Source organism: Corythoichthys intestinalis, chromosome 21 (assembly GCF_030265065.1).
Source record: "Corythoichthys intestinalis isolate RoL2023-P3 chromosome 21, ASM3026506v1, whole genome shotgun sequence".
Lineage (NCBI taxonomy): Eukaryota > Metazoa > Chordata > Actinopteri > Syngnathiformes > Syngnathidae > Corythoichthys > Corythoichthys intestinalis.
In genome coordinates, this window is record NC_080415.1 from 19,310,359 (window position 1) to 19,331,561 (window position 21,203).

The 21,203-nt window shown below is 39.9% G+C and overlaps 1 protein-coding gene across 2 annotated transcripts; it reads right to left on the bottom strand.

Annotated features, from left to right (window-relative positions):
* Window positions 1-1,819: 1,819 nt before the first annotated feature.
* Window positions 1,820-20,052, bottom strand: LOC130909705 (5-hydroxytryptamine receptor 3A-like). Of its 2 annotated transcripts, none has more exons than XM_057826471.1 (10): window positions 19,647-20,052; window positions 18,659-18,825; window positions 18,552-18,596; window positions 18,379-18,488; window positions 14,208-14,377; window positions 12,544-12,704; window positions 12,274-12,484; window positions 5,791-5,940; window positions 5,641-5,720; window positions 1,820-2,780 (listed from the first exon to the last, which is right to left on the bottom strand). In XM_057826471.1, exons 1-10 carry the CDS (start codon window positions 19,678-19,680, stop codon window positions 2,562-2,564), a joined length of 1,347 nt encoding a protein of 448 aa, XP_057682454.1. In that variant the 5' UTR covers window positions 19,681-20,052; the 3' UTR covers window positions 1,820-2,561. The 2 variants fall into 2 exon arrangements, with proteins under 2 accessions (XP_057682454.1, XP_057682455.1); XM_057826472.1 differs by having other exon boundaries at window positions 2,580-2,780; window positions 5,641-5,716; window positions 19,647-20,051.
* Window positions 20,053-21,203: the final 1,151 nt, after the last annotated feature.

Here is a 21,203-nt window from a genome sequence, read left to right on the forward strand (position 1 = left end):
ACAATAATTTTCAACAGAAAAAGCTCTTTGTTTCCACTCGGTCAGCTTTGACCGAGATAGGCCCCCTATGACCTATGAATCGCCCCCACGCCCTGTGTCCCGTCAATACATTATGAAGTCTATGAAAACGCATAAATGTTCTTATGATCATAATGAACCAAGATAATTTAGTTTATTTGCTTATTATCTTTTTTTGTAAGCAAAATATAAATAAATTATAGAGCAGAATGTCCTAAAATAAGGACAATATTCAGAATATAACACAGAGCATGTTGCCCAAACTTTATTAGCACATGCATATTACAGATAAAATCAAATATAGAGTATAAGTACAGTGTACTGAAATAATTATATTTCAATTTATCAACCGGCCGGCCGCAACACACGTCCTCGGTAGCCCTGCAAGGGCCCCGCAAGAAGATGTGCCCCGAACCTCCAACAGCATACAGTTTATATTAGTCTATTTCTCCAGCCGTAGCCTAGTGCCAACTCATTTGATAAAAAAAAAAAAAAAAAAAAGTGGAAAGCCTTGTCAGACTAACCTAGCGAGAGGAGAACTCTCTGCTCACGTCCTTGAGCAAGAGTTCTTGTTCTGATTACCAGACGTTCAGATAAACACACAGTTATGAGAACAAAATAATGATTATGTGCATCCACGATGTGAAATGAACAGATATACAGTGCTGGCCAAAAGTATTGGCACCCCTGCAATTCTGTCAGAAAATGCTCAATTTTCTGGTTGCAATTACAAATGCTTTTGGTGGTAATATCTTCATTTATTTTGATTGCAATGAATAAACACAAAAGAGAATGAAAAATAAATTAAATCATTATCATTTTACACAAATCTCCAAAATGGGCCGGACAAAAGTATTGGCACCCCTTAGCCTAATACTTCGTAACACAAACTTTAGACAAAATAACTGCGAACAACCGCTTCCGGTATCCATCAATGAGTTTCTTACAATGCTCTGCTGGAATTTTAGACCATTCTTCTTTGGCCAACTGCTCCAGGTCTCTAAAATTTGAAGGGTGCCTTCTCCAAACTGCCATTTTCAGATCTCTCAACAGGTGTTTTATGGGATTCAGGTCTGGACTCATTGCTGGCCACTTTAGAAATCTCCAATGCTTTCTCTCAAACCATTTTTTAGTGCTTTTTGAAGTGTGTTTAGGGTCATTGTCCGGCTGGAAGACCCATGACCTCTGAGGGAGACCCAACCCAGATTTCTCACACAGGGCCCTACATTATGCTGCAAAATTTGTTGGTAGTCTTCAGACTTCATAATGGACATGCACACTGTCAAGCAGTCCAGTGCCAGAGGAAGCAAAGCAACCCCAAAACATCAGGGATCCTCTGCCATGTGGACTGTGGGGACCATGTTGCTTCTCAAGTCCTCAGACACATCTTTGGTCTTCTTTCTTTTCTCTATGCTCAATGTGGTACACACACGGACACAGGACAGAGGTTGAGTCAACTTTAATCCATTACACCTGGCTGTAAGTGTGTTTTAGTTATTGCCACCACCTCTTATGTGCCACAGGTAAGTAACAAGTGCAGTTAATTACACAAATCAGAGAAACATCACATAATTTTTCAAAGGGTGCCAATACTTTTGTCCGGCCCATTTTTTTGAGTTATGTGTAAAATGATAATGATTTTTTTTCGCCATTCTCTTTTGTGTTTTTCATTGCAAGCAAAATAAATGAAGATATTACAACCAAAGCATTTGTAATTGCAATCATTTTCTGGGAGAAAGTGAGCATTATCTGACAGAATTGCAGGGGTGCCAATACTTTCGGCCACCACTGTATGTTTACGTAAACAAAAGGAAATATATATATCTGCAAGGTACCACTGTATATATATATCATATTAGCCCGAATATAAGATGGCCCTGATTATAAGACGACCACCTCTTTTTCAAGACTCGTTTGAAAAAAAGACTTTTTGAACACCAAATTATTTTTTATACAGAAAATAATTACAGCACATCTGAAACAAATGATTATTACAATATATTTGAGAGAAAAAGCATGTTATTTTGCCTCATTCAAATCTTAACATGTGAACATTTAAATATGTAAATTAAAGTGCAATCAGATTCGTAAATGAATGGCTTCTGGTTTTTCAAATGTAAATAAACCAATCTATTGTGACAACAAAATTGCAATAACTGCATTAACCATGAAAGTGAGGTCTAACTGTAACTGTAGTCTTGAAACAAATCTGAATAAGGAAAAACACTGCAATATAATAACGCAAACTGGTTAAACTTGAGAGTAGCTGAGATCTATCATGACAGAACATTACTCCTCAAACTCAGCATTCGGCTTAATTGATATCTGGCGCCATCTAGCGTCGTGAATGGGTATAATGTCTAGACCCCCGAATATAAGACACTTTTTCAGTCTTATTTCAATGCAAAAAATACCGCCTTATATTCGGGCCAATACGGTATAAAAAGTTATCTATGAGGTAATTTGAGAAAAAAAATGGTAGTTCTTGACATACACTATGTTTATACCCTTCTAATTGCTACATTTATTTAAAATGGAGACATCTATGTGGACCAGGCCAGAAAGAGAATTGACAGAAAGAGGGTGGCGGTGGAGAGGTAGAACCAGAAAAAAATGTTGTTGATTTTCCTGCCCAAGTGTGAACATTTGCTGCCGTCTTTCTTGCTGCTCAGGTGCACATTTAGCGTCCGCTGCAACTGCTTTAGTTCGTCCACAATCAACAGCAGCAGTCGAGATTCCGTCCCCAGCGCGCTGTTGTTGATCTGCGCACATGAAGCAAAAACTCATGTGACACATGGATAAATCTTTATGAGCTCAAAGATTTCACGGATCTCCCAAAACTCAAGTCTTTCAATTTAAAAAAAGCCTCGATCATTTCCAGTGGGACATTCATTCAACCTCAAATGTACAGTGGGGCAAATAAGTATTTAGTCCAGCGGTCTCAAACCGACTCCACAAAGGGCCGCAGTGGGTCCTGGTTTTTGTTCCAACAGATCCAGCACAAACAGTTCAACCAATGAGGTTTCTACTAACATAAGCAGCACCTGATTGCAATCAACTGATTACACTTGTAAGAAACCAGATTGGTGAAAAGGTATTTGTCTCGTTTGGTTGGAATGAAATCCAGTACCCCCTGCGGCCCTTTGAGGACCGGTTTGAGACCACTGATTTAGTCGACCACTAATTGTGCAAGTTCTCCCACTTGAACATATTAGAGAGGCCTGTAATTGTCAACATGGGTAAACCTCAACCATGAGAGACAGAAAGTGGGGGAAAAAAAAAGAAAAGAAAATCACAGTGTTTGATTTTTAAAGAACTTATTTGCAAAACATGGTGAAAAATAAGTATTTGGTCAATACCAAAACTTCATCTCAATACTTTGTTATGTACCCCTTGTTGACAATAACGGAGGCCAAACATTTTCTGTAATTCTTCACAAGCTTTTCACACACTGTTGCTGGTATTTTGGCCCATTCCTCCATGCAGATATCCTCTAGAGCAGGGATGTTTTGGGCCTGTCGTTGGGCAACACGGACTTTCAACTCCCTCCACAGATTTTCTATGGGCTTGAGATTTGGAGACTGGCTAGGCCACTCCAGGACATTGAAATGCTTCTTACGAAGCTACTCCTTTGTTGCCCTGGCTGTGTGTTTGGGATCATTGTCATACTGAAAGACCCAGCCACGTCTCATCTTCAATGCCCTTGCTAACGGAAGGAGATTTTAACTAAAAATCCCTCGATACATGGTCCCATTCATTCTTTCCTTTACACAGATCAGTCGTCCTGGTACCTTTGCAGAAAAACAGCCCCAAAGCATGATGTTTCCACCCCCATGCTTCAAAGTGGGTATGCTGTTCTTCGGATGCAATTCAGTATTCTTTCTCCTCCAAACACGAGAATCTGTGTTTCTACCAAAAAGTTCTATTTTGGTGTCATCTGACCATAACACATTCTCCCAGTCCTCTTCTGGATCATCCAAATGCTCTCTAGTGAACCGTAGACGGGCCTGGACGTGTACTGGCTTCAGCAGGGGGACACGTCTGGCAGTGCAGGATTTGAGTCCCTGGCGGCGCATTGTGTTACTGATAGTAGCCTTTGTTACTGTGGTCCCAGCTCTCTGTAGGTCATTCACTAGGTCCCCCCGTGTGGTTCTGGGATTTTTGCTCACTGTTCTTGTTATCATTTTGACACCACGGGGTGAGATCTTGCATGGAGCCCCAGATCGAGGGAGATTATCAGTGGTCTTGTATGTGTGTATGTGTTCCATTTTCTAATAATTGCTCCCACAGTTGATTTCTTTACACCTAGCGTTTTATCTATTGCAGATTCAGTCAAGTTCATTATTTGCCCCACTGTATATTGTTCATTCAATTCTTTTTGTCAGCAATTAACCATTCGCTCCTACTGACTTTCAACTCAGACCCACAACAATTCTCTAGTGGTTGTCACTATTCTTTCCCAAAAATATTAACAAGTACTGTAATTTTCGGACTATAAGCTGCTACTTTTTTTTCTTCAGTTTGAATCCTGCGGCTTATAGTCCATTTGTTGATTTGTGTTAATAAGTAACACTTTGACAGCGGAATCATAAGGCTGTCATAATTATGACATGAAACAATGATGGGTATACTGAATGCTTATGACAGATGTCATGAAGTGTCATCCAGCAAATTATGTCACTAACTCCATTTATGTCCAGCTCTGATCTTTTACATCCATTCAAAAGTGAGATACTTTGCCAGATAACACTAAATGACATCTGTTATAAGCATTCATTAATGCTCATGACAGTGTCATCTAATAATTATAATTGTCTAATGACAGTTTTATGGTGCCACTGTCAAATAAAGTGTTACCAAATACCATAACTAGCAATTAATGAAACAACCGGAACAGTAACTGAAGACATAATTAGCACAGAACATGAATTGTGATTCATATTTACATCTGTAGCGCTGCAATGCATACTAGGAGGCATGTTGGACAACAACAGTGTTGACAGAAGGCAGGAGCAGAGGTTGACTGTCTCCCCCAAGGGAGAAATGATGACCAAATGAAGCTTCTTGAAGCAATGAAACGTTGCAGCAAATTGGTTCAAAGCTTCATTGTGGTTCATTTGGTTTTATGACAGTCGTATGATGCCGCTGTTAAATGAAGTGTTACCGGTTAATATCTTTTGGTGTAAATATCCCTTAATACAGTGAGGACAGCTGCGGCTTATAGTACAGTGCAGTTTATGTATGAACAAATGCCATTTTCATGTCAAATTTGGTGGGTGGCGTCTTATGTGGCAAAAATTACGGTAGTGACAAGGAAATGTCACAAAATTAACAGGAAGTGACAAGGAATTGCCGCAAATACAACTGGAAGTGACCCGTAATAATCCAAAATCAACAGGATGTAAAACAGAAATGGCCCAAAATCAGGAAATGACCCCAAATCAACAGGAAGTGATCTGAATTGCCTCAAAATCAACAAGGAATAACTGAAAATCCACAGGAGTTCATCGGACACCATGAAAGCATTCCAATGCAATTTCTACAGAAATGGTGTTTTCTAGTTATGTCATCGCGATGTGTCCCGATACTTCAGTCCACACATTTCAAAGAATGCTACTTTACCTCCTCCACTTCAGGCAGAAGCTCATCTCGTTTCTCTCCACCCGACACGAATGTACATGAAGATCCCACTTGTCGGCTTTCTATTGAACACTTGCAGGAGTTAAAGTGACACATCAACAGTAGTTTCATCAAATTCCGACTGAGACATACCCATGTCGGATTTATCTGTTGACCCGTTCTCTTCGCTCCTGAGGCACCTCATCGGCTTATCCGGCGAGTCTCCATCCATCAGGTAGGCCACAAAAATGGTCTCCAGCAAGCTGAGCAGCATCAAGGCGAAGATGACGATGCAGTAGGTGGCTGTTAAAGTGTCAAAGTCCCTGTATTTATAGAGCTGACAGTAATCAGAACAAATTTGCTGCCTTTTTGCATGTATCGTGCGCAAAGGCATAGGTTTGCATAGGGACGGTAGGGACATAACACTACCAACTTTTTCAGGATGCTCAAACTGTCCTCATTAACTTTTAAGCAAGCTTATATTTATTATATATTGGGTTCAGTTATATAAGTAATTTAGATTATCTTCCCATATGTTGTAAGGGTAGAATTGACGTAACATTATTACGTGAATTATTTGCCTTATGTTCGGACCTACATTTACCCATTTTCCCTTGCTTAATGCGCCGGTCCATTTTTTTCCCCTCAAACGCCCGTTTGCTTGGCTGATGACTTGACCCAGGGGCGGACTGGTAGGTAATCTGTGGGTTCTGGAGGATCACAGAACGGCCGGTGGCCGCCATTCATTATACATCACTGTTTTTATCCCCCCTAGCCTCGGATTATCTACAGTTCGCATCCAATCCGACAGGTGGCAGCAATGCGCCAGCTGTTCATCGCCAGTCTGATAGAAGAACGAAGAAAGCACAAAGTAGCCTTCATTGGTTCTTTGTGGAAGCAAACTAGCGACGTGCGTCAATGCACAATATGGATGGCGGTGGCAAAAAAAGAAAAGAAGAAAGAAGGGTGGCGCGGAGAAGGTTAGGGAGAAAAAAAATAAAGAAACTGGAGAGTGAAGCATTAAAATGTCATAAGTTGACAAATATTTTCGCAAGCAGCAGTCCATACAACGGCCACGTTGGGTAACAGCAGCTCAGCCCCTGGCGATTAGTGTTGTATCAGTCACGAACAATTCGTTCAAAAAGAACGAATTGTTTGGGTGAACGAGACCGAACTAATCACCATCTGCACTGATTCGTTCTAGGAAGTTAGTGCTTATTCGCTGCGTGGGAGGGCGCTGAGCAAGCGGCAGCGTCGTCTGACATCGCACACGACCAATCAGACGCCAGCCTCATCGCGGGCAGGGGAGGGAGCGGAAACAGAATCAGGGCGTCTGTCACTCACTTCCACGTGTGGCCAGGGGCGGACTGGTAATCTGTGGGTTCTGGAGGATCACAGAACGGCCGGTGCCCTGGACGGCCGGCGGCCGCCATTCATTATACATCACTGTTTTTATCCTCCCTATCCTCTGATTAACTACAGTTCGCATCCAATCCGACAGGTGGCAGCAATGCGCCTGGCACTGCCAATCTGATAGAAGAACGAAGAAAGCACAGAGTAGCCTTCATTGGATCCTTGTGGAAGCAAAATAGCAACATGCGTCAATACGAATGGTGGTGGCAAAAAAAGAAAAGAGAAGGGTGGCGCTGAGAAGGTTAGGGAGAAAAAATTAAAGAAACTGGAGAGCGAAGCATTAAAATGTCATAAATTGACAAATATTTTCGCAAGCTGCAACGGCCACGTCGGGTAACAAGTCAACAGCCCAGCCCCCGGCGATGCTGAGTGTGGGAGCGGCAGCCGCTCTGACGTGCAACCGGTGCAGGGAGAGAGAAAAGAAGAGGGAGGGGGGTAACGATATGGAACTTCCCCAGACAAACGCAGGGAAAGTAAGTAGTGATGAAGAGGGTTACTTGCTCGGTATACTGGCAGTTATCCACCAGGTAGCTACATTTTAAATGAAATAAATGACAATTAAAGGGTTAGTGCCAGCTAGCCCATGTACCCGTTTGCAATCGTGTCAAGTTACAGTATGCTAGTCCTACTAGCACTCTCCTAAGAAAAATATTTTAGCTGTAAAACAACGTATGCACACGCAGCAGCAATATTAATTCAGAAGAAATATAACAAAATATTAATAAACTTTACTTTAAAGTTTAGGTAGTTAAATTGATGTTATATATATTAATCATTTATATATCGTTTTGTTTTAAGGTTAATACTTTCCAATGAAGGTTATGTATACAGGATTTGTCTTGAAATGTTTATTGTATTTTCATTGAAATGTATTATTTGTATGGCAAGATTAATTATGGCAAGGCAAATTTATTTATATAGCACAATTCAACACAAGGCAATTCAAAGTGCTTTACATCACATGAAGACCATAAAAATCACATTTAAATCAACACAACAGGGGTCTCTAAACCGGTCCTCAAGGGACGCTGTGGGGCCTGGTTTTTGTTTCAACCGATCGAGTACCGACAGTTTAACCAAACAAGTTTCTGCTAAAACAAGCAGCACCTGACTGCAATCAACTGATTACACTTGTAAGACACCAGATTGGTGGATACGTGTTGTCTTGTTTTGTTGGAAAGAAATCCAGCACCCGCTGCGGCCCTATGTGTAATAGTTTGGAGACCACTGAATTATGGCATAAACAATGAAGTCATTTTATAGACAGAGATATATAGAGATATATTATAATCAATTGGATACATAAAACTTGCTTTGAAAAATAAATTCTTTCATTTGTTTATTCAGGTTGATCATAGAGCTAGTACAGAAAATGAATCAAACTCCAGTTCAGCCTTGCAGTACTTTGAGCGCCTCAAGTCAGACAGTCACAGTCTAGACACATTTTCTTCATTTTTTCTCAAAGTGCACGAAATTGATGCATTTTACAATAAAATGTGTAAAAAAAAAATTTTTTTTTTTAATCCCCGGGGGGGCATGCCCCCGAACCCCCTAGGGGGTCGGTGTTTCCCTTCTTATAGCAATTCTTGTGGGCTGGGCTGAGTCAAAGTCCAGGGCTGCTTTTTAGTCCCAGTCCGCCCCTGCGTGTGGCCAATAAGCAGCCAGCGTGCAGGCAGGGGGGAAAGACTGAGTTTTGTCACTTCCCGTTCAGTGATTCGGTCCTCCGGTTCCTGACCTAGCTTGCTGCTAACTTGACTTTCCAGTAATGACTATGCGGTGAACGAGTCATAAAATGAAAGGAAATGACTTTGTCACATATTTGTTAAGTGGAGCCTATCAAATGCTGCTCAAACAGACAAAAACACCACACAAATCTAGCGAGCATGGTTTAGTGTACTACTTTTCTCAACAGACTCGGGACTACCCATGACGACATACTATCAAATTCACAGTAATTTAAAACACGGGTAGCTACGAAGCAAGCAAAAGCTGAGCTGCGGTCGCGTGACGGCAGTGAAGGGGGCAGAAAACTCACTATATGGAGGCTTCATGGCAGCGATAATGACCTCATATGTGCACAGAAAAAAAAGAATATTTAGTATGATCACCATAATACTGATTTGCAATGAAACTGTAAATACATGCCAATTTTTTCCGAGTGTTTTATTTTTTTTTCGTGTCAGAGCGTGTCGGGGGTTGGTTGGTTTGACAAATTATGTCAATCCGTCCATCATGTGCTACTCAAGCGCCCAAAAACAATGCACGCGGACACGGGAGATGTCGCAATATGTCTACATTTTTCTTAACAGACTAATGAGAGTAGAAAGGCAACATCGTAAAGAGCAAACAATTATTTCTCGTCAGCATTTGACGATCTGAGATGCGGGGACGACAGGGGAGCTGACCGGATTATTTTATTTATTAATACCAGTGCAAAAATTCAATATGATCATCTTAATACTGATTTGCAATTAAACTGGCAAATATCAAAATGTAGTATTGTTTTTATTTCAGAGCAGCATATTTGACAACTAGCTATTTACACTTTAGTTTTAACAATAGTGACCAAAAATAATAGTAATGAGCATAAAAACAAAAATACAACAGAGCGAGAGGTAAATATGATGTGTTGGTCGTTCCATATTTAGAAATTAAACTTTTGATTTATTTTTATTTTCGTGACAGCAAGCATGCTGCGTTGGCTGGTAGCAGCAGCATTGTATATGTGATCAAGAACATGCTAAAGAAAGTCCATGCGCCCCCGACCCCAAACCCCCACTACTCCCACAAAAGGAAAATGTTTAACCGTGTCCTAAATCGAAATGCAAGCACAAGCCATGACTTTGAGCCCATAGAACTAGGACAGACGACGCGGAAGTTCTCTCTCGCTTTTGCAGCAGTGGGAGGGAGACGAGGCTGTCTGTGAAAGCAGAATGATATCGCCTGTCACTCATTTCCGAAACTACGCGGTCAATGAGGAGCCTGTGTGCAATCGAGGGAGGGACCAACCAATGTCAATTCCCGTTCAGTTATACTGCGAAGCGGGCTTTGGTGATTCGTTCGGCAACGTCACTTCCCGTTCACTTACCGAACGATTCATTTGGGCGGGGAGGGAGATGAGGGGGGCGAACGATTCGTTGAACGATTTGTTTGAACGAATCTTTTTACTGAACGAACCGGAATGGATTCGTTTACTCAAGTGAACGACAGATCCCGTCACTACTGGCGATGGTGAGAGGGGGAGCGGGTGCCGCTCTGACGTGCAGCCGGTGCAGGGAGAGAGAAAAGAAGAGGGAGGGTGTAATGATAAGCTGGTGGAAGTTCCCCAGACAAGCGCAGGGCAAGTAAAAAGGGATGAAGAGGGTCACTTGCTCGGTATACTGGCAATTGTTATCCACCAGGTAGCTACATTTTAAATGAAATAAATGACAAAGGGTTAGTGCCAGCTAGTCCGTTTGCAATCGTGTCAAGTTACAGTATGCTAGTCCTACTATCACTCTCCTAAGGAAAAATATTTTAGCTGTAAAACAACGTATGCACACGCAGCCGCAATATTAATTCAAAAGAAATATAACAATATTAATAAAATGAATGGTTTTACTTTAAAGTTTAGTTAGTTAAATTGATATGATATATATTTTTAATCATGCATGTATCGTTTTGTTTTCTGGTTAATATTTTCCAATGAAGGTTATGTATCCAGGATTTGTCTTGAAATGTTTATTGCATGTTCATTGAAATTTATTATTTGTATGGCAAAATTAATTATGGCAGGGGTCTCCAAACCGGTCCTCAAGGGCCGCTGTGGGGCCTGGTATTTTTTTCAACCGATCGAGTACCGACAGTTTAACCAATGAAGTTTCTGCTAAAACAAGCGGCACCTGACTGCAATCAACTGATTACACTTGTAAGACACCAGATTGGTGCATAGGTGTTGTCTTGTTTTGTTGGAATGAAATCCTGCGCCCGATGCGGCCCTATGTGGAATGGTTTGGAGACCACTGAATTATGGCATAAACAATGAAATCATTTTATAGACAGAGATATATAGAGATATATTATAATCAATTGGATACATAAAACTTGCTTTGAAAAATAAATTCTTTCATTTGTTTTTTTAGGTTGATCATAGAGCTAGTACAGAAAATGAACCCAACTCCAGTTCAGCCTTGCAATACTTTGAGCGCCCCAAGTCAGACAGTCACAGTCTAGACACATTTTCTTCATTTTCTCTCGAAGTGCACGAAATTGATGCATTTTACAATAAAATGTAAAAAAAAAAAAAAAATTGCCAACAAAGGGTACATAACAAAGTATTGAGATGAACTTTTGGTATTGACCAAATACTTATTTTCCACCATGATTTGCAAATAAATTCTTGAAAAATCAAACAATGTGATTTTCTGTTTTTTTTTTTTCACATTCTGTCTCTCATGGTTGAGGTTTACCTATGTTGACAATTACAGGCCTCTCTAATATTTTCAAGTGGGAGAACTTGCACAATTAGTGGTTGACTAAATACTTATTTGCCCCACTGTACATTTTGACAACATGCCGCCTCCTCCGCCCCCTTCAAAGAGGCTATTAGAAGTTTTTTTGCCAGCAGCAGCCACAGGAAGTAATATAAAAAGACGTCAATGTTATGGACGAGGGAAACACACCACTAATTTTGCTACTGAAAGTACAACCTGCATCAGAGTTAACATAACATTAAACTGTGTGAATTTGCTAACCTGCAAAATTTGTGTAGGAGGCTGCTTAGAGAGAAGTGTCCTTCTTTTTGTGTTTTCTATTGTAACATTAATAAACTGTGAGAAATGTAGTGAACTCTGCCGGAAACTATAGAACCAGAAAAACAGAGAGAGAGGTCCTATTCTGTGTTTCACAGGAAGGTGTTGACAGTCAAAAAACACACATTCTGCTGGTTTTTTTCTGTTTTTTGTTGTTGTTTTTTTTAATGCTGCAAGCTACCCACACTAGTGTTGTGATCGACGTAATGAGCACCCCTGATTTAGCCTATCAATTAATTAGATTCATATTTGTGAGAAATGTAGCCCTGACCCATGTTCACCCAATCTGTTTGGTCTTATTAATGTCCCGTCCCGAGCAAAAAGTGAACATGTGGGTTATGCTGTTATATCGTCCCAGCTAATGTTGAGACCAGACCTACGCCCTTGATGGAGTTTTAAATGAGCAATAAATAGGTGAAATTATGTACTGTACCAATAAGCGGTGTCTTGTTGGACATGGAAGGTAAGATGTCGTTGAGGATGAGCAACAACACAGAAATGGCGAGCATCACGGTGACTTTGAACCCCAGCTTCTCGCCGTGGTGGTCTGGAATAAAGAAGGAGGCCAGGTCCAGTACCAGGAAGAAGAGGATGGGCAGCAGGAAGTTGATGACGTGCAACAAGGGTCGCCTTCTGATGACAAACTACAAGCGCGGGAGTTAGTTTGGAGCACTTTTATTGGAATTTTGGAAAACTGCAGTACCGTGTACACCAACTGCGCCCAGTCTTTTTCATCCATGGTGATGTTGCTGCTGCTTACGGACAAATGGAGGAACTCCCACTCTCCCTGAGAATGCATCCAAGCTTTGCTGAACTCGGTAGCCCGCGATGAGTTCGCCACCGGGATGACTTGCAGGTCTTTATCTGCGTGGCCGAAAAATACAGGTGAAAATAGGTGCATTTAAGCAGAAAGAATTGTGTTTAATACAATGAAAATATATTTTTCCCCGATGAGTTCAGGGGAGAAAAACATAAATAAAAGCCAAAATTTCCCACAAGTAGTTAAAATAACCGTCATCAGACAATTTTAAATGCCAGTACTATTTTAGCCAATCAACTGCGAGGGTCTCACATTGTTCTGCCTACTCTTCATTTGTCAGTAATAGATGTCCAATTTGAAGTGGGAGTGTGACAGGTACAGTGGTATGAAAAAGTATCTGAACCTTTTGGAATTTCTCATATTTCTGCATAAAATCAGCATCAAATGTGATCTGATCTTTGTCAAAATCACACAGATGTAAAACCAATGTCTGCTTTAACTAAAACCACCCAAACATTTATAGGTTTTCATATTTTAATGAGGATAGCATGCAAACAAAGACAGAAAGGGGAAAATAAGTAAGTGAACCCTCTGCCTAAGGAGACCTAAAGAGCAATTGAAACCAATATTTACCGAACAATTTGAGTGAGGTATGTGCCAAATCATTGATGAGTGAGCTGCCCTGCCCATTATAAAACACACACCTGGTAAGAATTGTCTAGATGAGAAGCATTGTCTGATGTGCATGATGGCTCGGTCAAAAGAGCTGTCTGAAGACCTGTGATCAAGGATTGTTGATTTGTATAAAGCTGGGAAAGGACACAAAACCACCTCTAAAAGTCTTGATGTTCATCAATCAACAGTCAGGGGGGGCACAAAATAATAAATGTAATGGTTCACTTACTTATTTTCCCCCTTCTGTCATTCTTTGCATACTATCCTCATTAAAATATAAAAACCTATAAATGTTTGGGTGGTTTTAGTTAAAGCAGCCATTTTTTTCATCTGTGTGATTTTGACAAAGATCAGATCACATTTGATGGAGATTTTTGGCAGAAATGTGAGAAACTCGTTATGATACTTTTTCATAACACTGTAATTAATTTTCGTTCATTCGCCGCTGGCCCTCCATCTTCAAATGGATTGGACGTCTAGCAGCGTCAGTGGCAGACAAAGAATTCATAAACATACGTTAAGCATTGCAGAACTACATAAGTGAGTAAAAAAATAGTAATGATGATAAAAAATTTTAAAAAACTAAATAGAGGAAATATTACTGAAAAATTAAGAAGATTATAATTAAAGTTAATAATTAAAAATCTGAAAATCCTAAAGTAAAGCGAAATCAAAGAGATAAAAAAAAGAAAAGTAAATTTTGAAAATTAATTAAATAATGAAATGGATACGTTTAATAAATAATGGAAAATAAAAGTACGAATTTATTCAGGAATTCGTACTCCTACCAGTTTTTCCTTATGTATTCTATATTTTATTCTATATAATTAAAAGCAATTAAATGGTAATTCTGAAGTATTATTAGCTCCCTCTTTATAATAAAATATGATTGGGGGAAAAATATGAATATTTTTCTGAATTAAGTTGCTTACACTCTGAAGCGGCAGAAGTCAGCGATATGTTGCAGCGCTGCGTGTCAAAGGGGAACTTGTGCACGTCCATCATGCACATGCTCACCGCTCGTACGTCCTGATCCATCCAGATGGTCCCGTCGTGCTTCACTTGCATGTAAAAGTTTGGCTGCGAGTTGTCTTTCTCCACCCTGACATAACAGACACGATAAAGGGATGGTTGCTGTACGCTTCGTGGTCTTTTCAACCAGTGTTTACTTACTCATAATGGAGGCATCATTATTATTATTACTGTCAATTACTTTCAAAAACACAATAACCGGTCAGCAAACAGCATGTTATTATTAACGACCATCCTTTTGCTGTGAATTTAAATGAGTTTATCACTAGTAGACATCCAATCCACTTCAACAGGGATGGTGGCAGCGAATGAACGCTCATTCATGAACGTAATGGGGAACGCTCATTCATTCGCTGCCACCCCTCCCACTTCAAATGAATTGGATGTCTGTCACTGTCAATGGCAGCGAATGAGTTAAAAGAAATAAACTTTCACTAGTCGAACTATTCTATTTATTGTTTGTTTGCTACTTAGCTAGCATGCTACATCCTGGTTAGTGGAGGAAGACTCAATAGGGTCAATGGTCAATCGACTCAAAAAGTAAATTACGTTTTACTGTGTATAATATATGATGTATGCTTCATAACCAAATCGGTTGAGATTTAATTTTTTAAATGTACAGTATTACTCGGACTCTAGGTTGCACCTGAGTATAAATCACAACAACGAAGGACTGCACTAGTGATGGGCGATACCAATGATTTTGGATTCGATCCGATACCAAGTAATACTAAGGCCAAATATTGCGATCCCGATCCGATATCGATACCGGAAGTTCATATATATATACGTATATATACATATATACATACAGTGCCTTGCAAAAGTATTCGGCCCCCTTGAATCTTGCAACCTTTCGCCACATTTCAGGCTTCAAACATAAAGATATGAAATTTAATTTTTTTGTCAAGAATCAACAACAAGTGGGACACAATCGTGAAGTGGAACAACATTTATTGGATAATTTAAATTTTTTTAACAAATAAAAAACTGTAAAGTGGGGCGTGCAATATTATTCGGCCCCTTTACTTTCAGTGCAGCAAACTCACTCCAGAAGTTCAGTGAGGATCTCTGAATGATCCAATGTTGTCCTAAATGACCGATGATGATAAATAGAATCCACCTGTGTGTAATCAAGTCTCCGTATAAATGCACCTGCTCTGTGATAGTCTCAGGGTTCTGTTTAAAGTGCAGAGAGCATTATGAAAACCAAGGAACACACCAGGCAGGTCCGAGATACTGTTGTGGAGAAGTTTAAAGCCGGATTTGGATACAAAAAGATTTCCCAAGCTTTAAACATCTCAAGGAGCACTGTGCAAGCCATCATATTGAAATGGAAGGAGCATCAGACCACTGCAAATCTACCAAGACCCGGCCGTCCTTCCAAACTTTCTTCTCAAACAAGGAGAAAACTGATCAGAGATGCAGCCAAGAGGCCCATGATCACTCTGGATGAACTGCAGAGATCTACAGCTGAGGTGGGAGAGTCTGTCCATAGGACAACAATCAGTCGTACACTGCACAAATCTGGCCTTTATGGAAGAGTGGCAAGAAGAAAGCCATTTCTCAAAGATATCCATAAAAAGTCTCGTTTAAAGTTTGCCACAAGCCACCTGGGAGACACACCAAACATGTGGAAGAAGGTGCTCTGGTCAGATGAAACCAAAATTGAACTTTTTGGCCACAATGCAAAACGATATGTTTGGCGTAAAAGCAACACAGCTCATCACCCTGAACACACCATCCCCACTGTCAAACATGGTGGAGGCAGCATCATGGTTTGGGCCTGTTTTTCTTCAGCAGGGACAGGGAAGATGGTTAAGATTGACGGGAAGATGGATGCAGCCAAATACAGGAACATTCTGGAAGAAAACCTGTTGGTATCTGCACAAGACCTGAGACTGGGACGGAGATTTATCTTCCAACAGGACAATGATCCAAAACATAAAGCCAAATCTACAATGGATAGGTTCAAAAATAAACGTATCCAGGTGTTAGAATGGCCAAGTCAAAGTCCAGACCTGAATCCACTCGAGAATCTGTGGAAAGAGCTGAAGACTGCTGTTCACAAACACTCTCCATCCAACCTCACTGAGCTGGAGCTGTTTTGCAAGGACGAATGGGCAAGAATGTCAGTCTCTTGATGTGCAAAACTGATAGAAACATACCCCAAGCGACTTGCAGCTGTAATTGGAGCAAAAGGTGGCGCTACAAAGTATTAACGCAAGGGGGCCGAATAATATTGCACGCCCCACTTTTCAGTTTTTTATTTGTTAAAAAAGTTTAAATTATCCAATAAATTTTGTTCCACTTCACGATTGTGTCCCACTTGTTGTTGATTCTTGACAAAAAATTAAAATTTTATATCTTTATGTTTGAAGCCTGAAATGTGGCGAAAGGTTGCAAGGTTCAAGGGGGCCGAATACTTTTGCAAGGCACTGTATATATATATATATATATATATATATATATATATATATATATTATACACACACACAACCCTGCAGAGTTCTCAGCCATTCTGATATCTAAGGTACAACAACAGCAATCACTCAAAAACTAATAAAAGTCTCTTTGTGTCAAATATACATTGCAATGGAAAAACTGCTGCTTTTAATAACTAGCAAAGCAGTTTCCCTACAAACTCACAAATTAGTCAGTCTCACTCTTTAAACATGACCCTTGAATTCATATGCACAGAACATTTCCCTGCTACACGTTGTATTTGATCAAATTTTAATCTACCTAAGTTAAATATTTTGAATCTAATTAAAGAAGGAATTAATACTAGCATGTTACCACCTGTAATGATAGATCATTAAAAACAAATCCAATAAACAATAGTCACTTGCAATTTAAAAAAAAAAAAAAAGGAATAATAGCTAATGTTAGGAATACAGTAAGGGGAGATGTGTGTATTTAAAATGTTAAGTAATAATTCATAATTTTTTTATACACAACTTGCTTGCTAGTAGTTCACTTGACTATCCTTTGGAATGTGATGTGGGCTGATTTGTCCTCATTGTATCAAAAATTAATAAAATGGAGACTCACATTTAGGTTACAGGAATACTTCACTATTCAATATGTCACTATGGTCATTTTACTTTTCTTATATAATGCGGTATGAACTTTGCTTTTCACAAACAAGATGTAGCTATAACTTTTCATTACAATGCATATTCAATAGTGCTGCAAAGTTCTTTTTATGTGAGATGACAAAAACGCCATATTTATCGTTTCATATTGCACATCAGCCACTAATGCTTATATCGTCTCTGATTATCTATTAGCACCTACGTTACCTGGATAAGTCCTGCCTTTCGCAATCGGCCCTTCTAAAGTACTTTGCTTTGCTTCGGCGGCGTGCTCTTGTCTTTTCTCGTGTCCTCCTCGGCTTGAGCGGCATGTTTTTCATTTAATTCGTCGTGTGCTTCGGGATGCACGTTTCTTAAGTGTTTCGTGAGGCTTTTGGTATAACCAGAATATCTGACAGTTTCGGCACAAACTGTGCAATTAGCCTCGTTGCTATTTATTAGAAAGAAAAATGTCCAAACCAGAATTCTTTTACGATCCGTCGTCGATGCCGCAGCCATGCTACCACTAGCTTCCAAATGTTTGTTTGTTGTGACTGTGTTGGTGCCTCGTGAGAGGTGCGGAGGAAAAGCATGCTGATCAACATATGATAGGGGCGTAAATGGGGGCGTGAGCAGACACCGGTGCTCTGCTTATGTGCGTGCACTGCTTACGTGCATGTAGAACGCGAAAGGCAAAAGTCGTACAAAAAGTGCACAAAAATATCGACACTTTTGCTTGGGGATCGATACCTAAAACTTAATGCACTGGATCGAAATATCGATATTTTGGTATCGATCCTTAGAATGCACAACGAAGAGGAATAAAGCGTGTATAAGTTGCACTGGAGAATAAATCTCATTTTTTTAACCCTCCCACTTCAAATAGACTGGACATCTACCGCTGTCAATGATAGCCAATAAGTTAACTGATTGTGGTTCTCATTCTGTTGTTTTTTTATTCAACATGGGCATTGTCCATGTACCATCGACTCACATCTCGAGGATCATAATGTCAGGCTTCCAGAGCATCTCGACTGGAAGGGATAGTTCCGTGATGCCACAAAACTTGTCCGGATCCCAAAAGATGCGCTCGTCTGTCCAACACTGTGGATTTCACACCAATTACCAGCTGAAAATCAATCTTCGACAACGTCAACTACTACTCACCATTGTCAACCAGAGGAACGGAATGAAGGTTTGTGTTTTCTCGATCTGCGAGAACACAGATGAAATCATCAGCGTTTAGCGTAAACTCCGCAACTTTAACAACGTACCACGCCCAGGATGGCATAGAGGATAATGTTGAGCTCCACAACGGTGGGATGCGTGTGGTCCAGGACGGGCCGCGTCAACTGATAGGCCCTGTTGTTAGAGGTCAGGTTCAAATGGTCTACAACTTCCTGAAAGCTACATACCTTGCCTTGGGAGGCAACTCCCAAACCTAAAGACACAGTTATACTCATTAATTAGCTGCCACTTATGGAGATGGGCATCCAATATTGAAGATCTACCCATGAGTTAATAAAGATTTAACATCAAACTACATTTGAAGAACTTTCACATAAGAATTAATATTTTAAAGCAGAGAACCCATAATGGAATTGACAAAAAAATATCATTTCACTTCTGAATCAACAAGCAAAACTGGCGAACTGACTTCTGGGCCAACAACGCCGTCTATTTCTCTTTTAACGCATTAAACCTTCTACACGCCCAGCACTTCTTCCAATTGCAATAGCTCAGTAGTTAGCGCGTTTGACTGCCTGACTAGAGAGATGGACTGTGAGTCAAGGTGCGACATGACACCACCATAAAGACTACTTGCATATCAGTTACAGTATAAAATGTAACTATTAAATTTTACCACCATGATATGCAGCCATAAGAAAAATCTAGCGTAAAATTTACAGTCATAATTTTTACGTGTATTTTGCAGCACAAATGAAGTCATTATTAAATCATCTACATTGACATAACAGGCTGAAAAATGTTCGATATATATACGTAACCTTTTCAAGACATGCTTAAGTAAATTTGTCGGATATTGACGGAATATTTATCTACCAATAACTACATACAAATAATCAAAGTTCCTTAAGTTAGGGTTCATGTAACATATAACAAAACAATTTACATGATCTACATTTTTGGAAAATATTTTTAGTACAATTTTCCATCAACAAAACTAAAAATTACTAAAATTATAATAAGCTGGTAATGTATGTACGATGGTTGTTAAAATAGACAACTTTATGCTCGTACCTGAAAGGATGAGGACAGTAACCAGCACTTTCATCGTCGCTGTGATGTGGCCCTCAGTAAGATAAGAGCCTTTTCAAAGATGCGAATCCCCTCCCACTGGCTTTGTGAAAACATTGCATACTATTGGGTACATAATTCAGGCTAGGCGTGGCTGTTGGAAATAGGATGCGATGGGCTGCTTTAATGCATTGCAGCGAGATGAGGTTTTGAGGTGGGACTGCCGTAATGGGGGAGGTTTTTAGAAGTGATCAGAAGAAATGGGAGACGGCAAAACTTAGTATGCACAAAAGTCAATTACAGTGACACACGATCACGAAATGGCATTGTAATAAAATTACTCACAAAACCACAGATTTTGAGTTCCGTCTTGCTAATCACTGTTATTTGATGAGAGTGTTACAACAGGAAGTTTAACACTTCAAATCACAAAGAAAACGGCATTTTTCAAGGCTTTTATGGCTCAATTAGAGTATGTACAATAAAAGCATGCATTCAGTAGATTTTCAGTCATTGCACAGTACTTATAGGGGAAATTAAACGATTCACATTTTTCCAAGAGCTTTCTAATTTTACCAGTTCATCTTGTCTTGTCACACCACACACATCTACTATCTACAGTGGTATGAAAAAATATCTGAACATTTTGGAGTTTCTCACATTTCTGTATAAAATCACCATCAAATGTGATCTTTGTCAAAATCACACAGATGAAAAAACTGCTTTAACTAAAATCACCCAAACATCTATAGGTTTTCATATATTAATGAGGATAGCATACAAACAATGAAAGCAGGGGGAAAAATAAGTAAGTGAACCCTCTGCCTAAGGAGACTTAAAGAGCAATTGAAACCCATTTTTACCAAACAATTTAAGTCAGGTGTGTGCCCAAGTGGTTTAAAGCTGCCCTGCCCACTATAAAGCACACACCTGGTAAGAATTGTCTTGATGAGAAGCATTGTCTGATGTGCATGATGGCTCGATCAGAAGAGCTGTCTGAAGACCTGCATCAAGGATCGATGATTTGTATAAAGCAGGGAAAGGATACAAAACCATCTCTAAATGTCTGGATGTTCATCAATCGACAGTCAGAGAAGTTGTCTACAAATGGAAAGAGTTTGGCGCTGTTGCTTCTCTCCCAAGGAGTGGCCGTCCACCAAAGATGACGCCAAGAGTTCAGCGCAGAATACTCAGAGAGGTAAAATAGAACCTTAAAGTGTCCGCTAAAGACTTATAGAAATCACTGGCTCATTCCAATATCTCCGTGCACACATCAACTATATGTAAAACTATGGCCAAGAATGGTGTTCATGGGAGGACTGCATGGAGGAAGCCACTGCTGTCTAAAAAAAAAAAAAAACATTGTTGCTCTTTTAATGTTCACAAAAATGCACTTAGACACTCCACAGAAGTTTTGGCAAAATATTTTGTGGACTGATGAAACCAAAGTAGAATTGTTTGGGCGTTACACTCAATGTCATGTGTGGACGAAAAATGGAACAGCTCACCAACATCAACAGCTCCTCCCCACCTTGAAGCATGGTGGAGAGAGCATCATGA